Source organism: Ranitomeya imitator, chromosome 9 (assembly GCF_032444005.1).
Source record: "Ranitomeya imitator isolate aRanImi1 chromosome 9, aRanImi1.pri, whole genome shotgun sequence".
In the NCBI taxonomy this organism is placed as follows: Eukaryota; Metazoa; Chordata; class Amphibia; order Anura; family Dendrobatidae; genus Ranitomeya; species Ranitomeya imitator.
This window is the reverse complement of record NC_091290.1, coordinates 154,559,635-154,568,214: the sequence shown is the minus strand read 5'-3', so window position 1 is coordinate 154,568,214 and position 8,580 is coordinate 154,559,635. Positions and strand designations below refer to the sequence as shown.

The following is an 8,580-nucleotide window of genomic DNA, read 5'->3' as shown; positions in this document are numbered from 1 at the left end:
ATGGTGCAGTCACTGTGTACATACATTAATGATCCTGAGTTACCTCCTGTATTATACCCCAGAGCTGCACTCACTATTCTGCTGGTGCAGTCACTGTGTACATACATTACATTACTGATCCTGAGTTACAGCCTGTATTATACCCCAGAGCTGCACTCACTATTCTGCTGGTGCTGTGTACATATTACAGTGAGTGTAGTGTGGGGTGTGCTGTTTGGCCCCTGTACGGTCCTTTTTCTCAGTGTCTGCTGCGTCTCCTACCATTGCAGGATGAGTCATTATTTTGGATCTGTAGGGATTACCAGCACAGGTGGTGGAGGCACAGTATCTGTAGGTATTACCAGCGCAGGTGGAGGAGGCACAGTATCTGTAGGGATTACCAGCGCAGGTGGAGGAGGCACAGGATCTGTTGGGATTACCAGCGCAGGTGGTGGAGGCACATGATCTGTAGGGATTACCAGCGCAGGTGGAGGAGGCACAGGATCTGTAGGGATTACCAGCGCAGGTGGAGACACAGGATCTGTAGGGATTACCAGTGCAGGTGGAGACACAGGATCTGTAGGGATTACCAGCGCAGGTTGAGGAGGCACAGGATCTGTAGGGATTACCAGCGCAGTTGGAGGCACAGGATCTGTAGGGATTACAGAGCGCAGGTGGTGGAGACACAGGATCTGTAGGGATTACCAGCGCAGGTGGAGGCACAGGATCTGTAGGGTTTACCAGCGCAGATGGAGGAGGCACAGGATCTGTAGGGTTTATCAGCGCAGGTGGTGGAGGCACAGGATCTGTAGGGTTTACCAGCGCAGGTGGTGGAGACACAGGATCTGTAGGGTTTACCAGCGCAGGTGGAGGCACAGGATCTGTAGGGTTTACCAGCGCAGGTGGAGGCACAAGATCTGTAGGGTTTACCAGCGCAGGTGGAGGCACAGGATCTGTAGGGTTTACCAGCGCAGGTGGTGGAGACACAGGATCTGTAGGGATTACCAGCGCAGGTGGTGGAGGTACAGGATCTGTAGGGATTACCAGCGCAGGTGGAGGCACAGGATCTGTAGGGTTTACCAGCGCAGGTGGAGGCACAAGATCTGTAGGGTTTACCAGCGCAGGTGGAGGAGGCACAGGATCTGTAGGGTTTATCAGCGCAGGTGGAGGAGGCACAGGATCTGTAGGGTTTACCAGCGCAGGTGGTGGAGACACAGGATCTGTAGGGTTTACCAGCGCAGGTGGAGGCACAGGATCTGTAGGGTTTACCAGCACAGGTGGAGGAGGCACAGGATCTGTAGGGTTTATCAGCGCAGGTGGAGGAGGCACAGGATCTGTAGGGTTTACCAGCGCAGGTGGTGGAGACACAGGATCTGTAGGGTTTACCAGCGCAGGTGGAGGCACAGGATCTGTAGGGTTTACCAGCGCAGGTGGAGGCACAAGATCTGTAGGGTTTATCAGCGCAGGTGGAGGAGGCACAGGATCTGTAGGGTTTATCAGCGCAGGTGGTGGAGACACAGGATCTGTAGGGTTTACCAACGCAGGTGGTGGAGACGCAGGATCTGTAGGGTTTACCAGCGCAGGTGGAGGCACAAGATCTGTAGGGTTTACCAGCGCAGGTGGAGGAGGCACAGGATCTGTAGGGTTTACCAGCGCAGGTGGAGGAGGCTGTTATGAAAGGCAATTCAGTATCACAATGGACATGGAGGTCAGAGCACATACAGTGATCTGACAATAACCCAAAATAATAGAACGAGCTCTGAGACGTGGGAACTCTGCAGACCGCAATCCCTGATCCTCTCCAAACACAACTAGAGGCAGCCGTGGATTGCGCCTAACGCTCCCCATGCAACTCGGCACAGCCTGAGAAACTAACTAGCCTGAAGATAGAAAAAATAAGCCTACCTTGCCTCAGAGAAATACCCCAAAGGAAAAGGCAGCCCCCCACATATAATGACTGTGAGTAAGATCAAAAGACAAACGTAGGAATGAAATAGATTCAGCAAAGTGAGGCCCGATATTCTAGACAGAACGAGGATAGAAAAGATAACTTTGCGGTCTACACAAAACCCTAAAGAAAACCACGCAAAGGGGCAAAAAGACCCTCCGTACCGAACTAACGGCACGGAGGTACACCCTTTGCGTCCCAGAGCTTCCAGCAAAACAAATAGACAAGCTGGACAGAAAAAATAGCAACAAATAGCAAAGAAGCACTTAGCTATGCAGAGCAGCAGGCCACAGGAATGATCCAGAGAAACACAAGTCCAACACTGGAACATTGACAGGAAGCATGAATCAAAGCATTAGGTGGGGTTAAGTAGAGAAGCACCTAACGACCTCACCAGATCACCTGAGGGAGGAAACTCAGAAGCAGCAGTACCAGTTTCCTCCACAAACGGAAGCTCCCAGAGAGAATCAGCCGAAGTACCACTTGTGACCACAGGAGGAAGCTCTGCCACAGAATTCACAACAGTACCCCCCCCCCCTTGAGGAGGGGTCACCGAACCCTCACCAGAGTCCCCAGGCCGACCAGGATGAGCCACATGAAAGGCACGAACAAGATCGGGAGCATGGACATCAGAGGCAAAAACCCAGGAATTATCCTCCTGAGCATAACCCTTCCATTTAACCAGATACTGGAGTTTCCGTCTTGAAACACGAGAATCCAAAATCTTCTCCACAATATACTCCAATTCCCCCTCCACCAAAACCGGGGCAGGAGGGTCAACAGATGGAACCATAGGTGCCACGTATCTCCGCAACAATGACCTATGGAAGACGTTATGTATGAAAAAAGAATCTGGGAGGGTCAGACGAAAAGACACAGGATTAATAACCTCAGAAATCCTATAAGAACCAATGAAACGAGGTTTAAACTTTGGAGAGGAAACCTTCATAGGAATATGACGAGAAGATAACCAAACCAGATCCCCAACACGAAGTCGGGGACCCACACGGCGTCTGCGATTAGCGAAACGTTGAGCCTTCTCCTGGGACAAGGTCAAATTGTCCACTACATGAGTCCAAATCTGCTGCAACCTGTCCACCACAGTATCCACACCAGGACAGTCCGAAGACTCAACCTGTCCAGAAGAGAAACGAGGATGGAACCCAGAATTGCAGAAAAATGGCGAAACCAAGGTAGCAGAGCTGGCCCGATTATTAAGGGCGAACTCAGCCAAAGGCAAAAAGGACACCCAGTCATCCTGATCGGCAGAAACAAAGCATCTCAGATAGGTTTCCAAGGTCTGATTGGTTCGTTCGGTCTGGCCATTAGTCTGATGATGAAAAGCTGAGGAAAAAGACAAGTCAATGCCCATCCTACCACAAAAGGCTCGCCAAAACCTCGAAACAAACTGGGAACCTCTGTCAGAAACGATATTCTCTGGAATGCCATGCAAACGAACCACATGCTGGAAGAACAATGGCACCAAATCAGAGGAGGAAGGCAACTTGGACAAGGGTACCAGATGGACCATCTTAGAAAAGCGATCACAAACCACCCAAATGACTGACATCTTTTGAGAGACGGGAAGATCTGAAATAAAATCCATAGAGATATGTGTCCAAGGTCTCTTCGGGACCGGCAAGGGCAAAAGCAACCCACTGGCACGAGAACAGCAGGGCTTAGCCCGAGCACAAATCCCACAGGACTGCACAAAAGAACGCACATCCCGCGACAGAGACGGCCACCAAAAGGATCTAGCCACTAACTCTCTGGTACCAAAGATTCCAGGATGACCAGCCAACACCGAACAATGAACCTCAGAGATCACTTTATTTGTCCACCTATCCGGGACAAACAGTTTCTCCGCTGGACAACGATCAGGTTTATTAGCCTGAAATTTTTGCAGCACCCGCCGCAAATCAGGGGAGATGGCAGACACAATTACTCCTTCCTTGAGGATACCCGCCGGCTCAGATAAACCCGGAGAGTCGGGCACAAAACTCCTAGACAGAGCATCCGCCTTCACATTTTTAGAGCCCGGAAGGTACGAAATCACAAAGTCAAAACGGGCGAAAAACAGCGCCCAACGAGCCTGTCTAGGATTCAAACGCTTAGCAGACTCGAGATAAGTCAGGTTCTTATGATCAGTCAATACCACCATGCGATGCTTAGCTCCTTCAAGCCAATGACGCCACTCCTCGAATGCCCACTTCATGGCCAGCAACTCTCGGTTGCCCACATCATAATTCCGCTCAGCAGGCGAAAACTTCCTGGAAAAAAAAGCGCATGGTTTCATCACTGAACAATCAGAACCTCTCTGTGACAAAACAGCCCCTGCTCCAATCTCAGAAGCATCAACCTCGACCTGGAACGGAAGAGAAACATCTGGTTGACACAACACAGGGGCAGAAGAAAAACGACGCTTCAAGTCTTGAAAAGCTTCCACCGCAGCAGAAGACCAATTGACCAAATCAGCACCTTTCTTGGTCAAATCGGTCAACGGTTTAGCAATACTAGAAAAATTGCAGATGAAGCGACGATAAAAAATAGCAAAGCCCAGGAACTTTTGCAGACTTTTCAGAGATGTCGGCTGAGTCCAATTATGGATGGCTTGGACCTTAACAGGATCCATCTCGATAGTAGAAGGGGAAAAGATGAACCCCAAAAATGAAACCTTCTGCACACCAAAGAGACACTTTGATCCCTTCACAAACAAAGAGTTAGCACGCAGGACCTGAAAAACCGTTCTGACCTGTTTCACATGAGACTCCCAATCATCCGAGAAGATCAAAATATCATCCAAGTACACAATCAGGAATTTATCCAGGTACTCTCGGAAGATGTCATGCATAAAGGACTGAAACACTGATGGAGCATTGGCAAGTCCGAATGGCATCACTAGATACTCAAAATGACCCTCGGGCGTATTAAATGCAGTTTTCCATTCATCGCCTCGCCTGATTCGCACCAGATTATACGCACCACGAAGATCAATCTTGGTGAACCAACTAGCCCCCTTAATCCGAGCAAACAAATCAGATAACAAAGGCAAGGGGTACTGAAATTTAACAGTTATCTTATTAAGAAGGCGATAATCTATACAAGGTCTCAGCGAACCATCCTTTTTGGCTACAAAAAAGAACCCTGCTCCTAATGGCGACGATGACGGGCGAATATGCCCCTTCTCCAGGGATTCCTTCACATAACTGCGCATAGCGGTGTGCTCAGGCACGGATAAATTAAACAATCGACCTTTAGGGAATTTACCACCAGGAATCAAATTGATAGCACAATCACAATCCCTATGCGGAGGTAGGGTATCAGACTTGGGCTCATCAAATACATCCCGGTAATCAGACAAGAACTCTGGAACCTCAGAAGGGGTGGATGACGAAATTGACAAAAATGGAACATCACCATGTACCCCCTGACAACCCCAGCTGGACACCGACATGGAATTCCAATCCAATACTGGATTATGGGTTTGTAGCCATGGCAACCCCAACACGACCACATCATGCAGATTATGCAACACCAGAAAGCGAATAACCTCCTGATGTGCAGGAGCCATGCACATGGTCAGCTGGGTCCAGTATTGAGGCTTATTCTTGGCCAAAGGCGTAGCATCAATACCTCTCAATGGAATAGGACACTGCAAGGGCTCCAAGAAAAACCCACAACGCTTAGCATATTCCAAGTCCATCAAATTCAGGGCAGCGCCCGAATCCACAAATGCCATGACAGAATACGATGACAAAGAGCAGATCAAGGTAACGGACAGAAGAAATTTTGACTGTACCGTACCAATGGTGGCAGACCTAGCGAACCGCTTAGTGCGCTTAGGACAATCAGAGATAGCATGAGTGGAATCACCACAGTAGAAACACAGCCCATTCTGACGTCTGTGTTCTTGCCGTTCAGCTCTGGTCAAAGTCCTATCGCACTGCATAGGCTCAGGTTTAAGCTCAGGTAATACCGCCAAATGGTGCACAGATGTACGCTCACGCAAGCGTCGACCGATCTGAATAGCCAAAGACATAGACTCATTCAAACCAGCAGGCATAGGAAATCCCACCATGACATCCTTAAGGGCTTCAGAGAGACCCTTTCTGAACATAGCTGCCAGCGCAGATTCATTCCATTGAGTGAGCACTGACCATTTTCTAAATTTCTGGCAATATACCTCTATCTCATCCTGACCCTGACAAAGAGCCAGCAAATTCTTTTCTGCCTGATCCACTGAATTAGGCTCATCGTACAGCAATCCGAGCGCCAGGAAAAACGCATTGATATTACTCAATGCAGGATCTCCTGGCGCAAGAGAAAATGCCCAGTCCTGAGGGTCGCCACGCAAAAAAGAAATGACGATCCTAACCTGTTGAACTGGATCACCAGAGGAGCGAGGTTTCAAGGCCAGAAATAATTTACAATTATTTTTGAAACTCAGAAACTTAGTTCTATCTCCAAAAAACAAATCAGGAATAGGAATTCTTGGTTCTAACATAGATTTCTGATCAATAGTGTCTTGAATCTTTTGTACTCTTGCTGAGAGCTGATCCACAAATGAAGAGAGACTTCTAATGTCCATCGCTACACCTGTGTACTGAACCACCCAAATGTCTAGGGGAAAAAAAAGACAAAACACAAAGCCAAGAAAAAAAAATGGTCTCAGAACTTCTTTTTTCCCTCTATTGAGAATCATTAGTACTTTTGGCTTCCTGTACTGTTATGAAAGGCAATTCAGTATCACAATGGACATGGAGGTCAGAGCACATACAGTGATCTGACAATAACCCAAAATAATAGAACGAGCTCTGAGACGTGGGAACTCTGCAGACCGCAATCCCTAATCCTCTCCAAACAACACTAGAGGCAGCCGTGGATTGCGCCTAACTCTGCCTATGCAACTCGGCACAGCCTGAGAAACTAACTAGCCTGAAGATAGAAAATAAGCCTACCTTGCCTCAGAGAAATACCCCAAAGGAAATGGCAGCCCCCCACATATAATGACTGTGAGTAAGATGAAAAGACAAACGTAGGGATGAAATAGATTCAGCAAAGTGAGGCCCGATATTCTAGACAGAACGAGGATAGAAAAGATAACTTTGCGGTCTACACAAAACCCTAAAGAAAACCACGCAAAGGGGCAAAAAGACCCTCCGTACCGAACTAACGGCACGGAGGTACACACTTTGCGTCCCAGAGCTTCCAGCAAAACAAATAGACAAGCTGGACAGAAAAAATAGCAACAAATAGCAAAGAAGCACTTAGCTATGCAGAGCAGCAGGCCACAGGAATGATCCAGAGAAACACAAGTCCAACACTGGAACATTGACAGGAAGCATGAATCAAAGCATTAGGTGGGGTTAAGTAGAGAAGCACCTAACGACCTCACCAGATCACCTGAGGGAGGAAACTCAGAAGCAGCAGTACCAGTTTCCTCCACAAACGGAAGCTCCCAGAGAGAATCAGCCGAAGTACCACTTGTGACCACAGGAGGGAGCTCTGCCCCAGAATTCACAACAGGAGGCACAGGATCTGTAGAGTTTACCAGCGCAGGTGGAGGCACAAGATCTGTAGGGTTTACCAGCGCAGGTGGTGGAGGCACAGGATCTGTAGGGTTTACCAGCACAGGTGGTGGAGACACAGGATCTGTAGGGATTACCAGCGCAGGTGGTGGAGACACAGGATCTGTAGGGATTACCAGCGCAGGTGGTGGAGGTACAGGATCTGTAGGGATTACCAGCGCAGGTGGAGGCACAGGATCTGTAGGGTTTACCAGCGCAGGTGGAGGCACAGGATCTGTAGGGATTACCAGCGCAGGTGGTGGAGGTACAGGATCTGTAGGGATTACCAGCGCAGGTGGAGGCACAGGATCTGTAGGGTTTACCAGCGCAGGTGGAGGAGGCACAGGATCTGTAGGGATTACCAGCACAGGTGGAGGAGGCACAACATCTGTAGGGTTTACCAGCGCAGGTGGAGGCACAGGATCTGTAGGGTTTACCAGCGCAGGTGGAGGCACAGGATCTGTAGGGTTTACCAGCGCAGGTGGAGGCACAGGATCTGTAGTGCCCATTCATAGGCCGGAGTGCTGGTGCAGCATCTCCTCATTGTGCAGTGGTCCGGGGGTCCAGGTGGGGGGCTTCCATCATTTGTATTGCTGTAGACATAACCCATATTCTGATCGTCAGGTCAGCGCTAATCCCCCGACAGCTGTAATCTGCTCACACTGGGTGGATTAATGTCCTTACACGGAGCCGCCATGGAGGATATGAAAGAGGGATTTAACTGCAGTGAGGAGTGTCAGCATGACTGCCAGACATGCTGGGGATTGTAGTGCTCATGCTGGACCTGTAATGCTTCATCAAGGAAAGCAGCAGAGCATTGTACAGTGGAAACCAGAAGTTTCCATCCACTATATGTACAGACACATCTGCAGGTTTTCCCAATATCTGACATGAAATCAGAATAAACCTTTCCCGGTTTAGGTCAGGTAGGATTATCATAATTATTAATATTTACCAAATGCCGGAATAATGAGAGAGAGAGAGCGAGAAGGATTAAGGCATTTTTTATTACTTACTGCAAAGTCAAAAGTTTACATACACCGTGTCAGGAAATAGAAAGAAGTTCTGACTACTTCACTTACACAT

The 8,580-nt window shown here is 48.7% G+C and overlaps 1 protein-coding gene across 1 annotated transcript; it reads right to left on the bottom strand.

The window, feature by feature from the left end:
- Nucleotides 1–278: 278 nt before the first annotated feature.
- Nucleotides 279–8,003, bottom strand: LOC138648654 (uncharacterized). The gene is made up of 3 exons (XM_069738442.1): nt 7,479–8,003; nt 609–1,647; nt 279–520 (listed from the first exon to the last, which is right to left on the bottom strand). The coding sequence occupies exons 1-3, from the start codon at nt 8,001–8,003 to the stop codon at nt 279–281; spliced, it is 1,806 nt and encodes a 601-aa protein (XP_069594543.1).
- Between the last annotated feature and the right edge of the window lie 577 nt (nt 8,004–8,580).

What these genes read in the sequence shown, in the direction of transcription:
- LOC138648654 (XM_069738442.1), bottom strand. Translation starts at nt 8,003, where the DNA reads ATGGGCACTACAGATCCTGTGCCTCCACCTGCGCTGGTAAACCCTACA. An exon ending in TTGTGCCTCCACCTGCGCTG is followed by an intron (nt 1,648 to 7,478) that starts GTAAACTCTACA and finishes CTTTCATAACAG; the next exon opens with CCTCCTCCACCTGCGCTGGT. An exon ending in CTGTGCCTCCAACTGCGCTG is followed by an intron (nt 521 to 608) that starts GTAATCCCTACA and finishes TAATCCCTACAG; the next exon opens with ATCCTGTGTCTCCACCTGCG.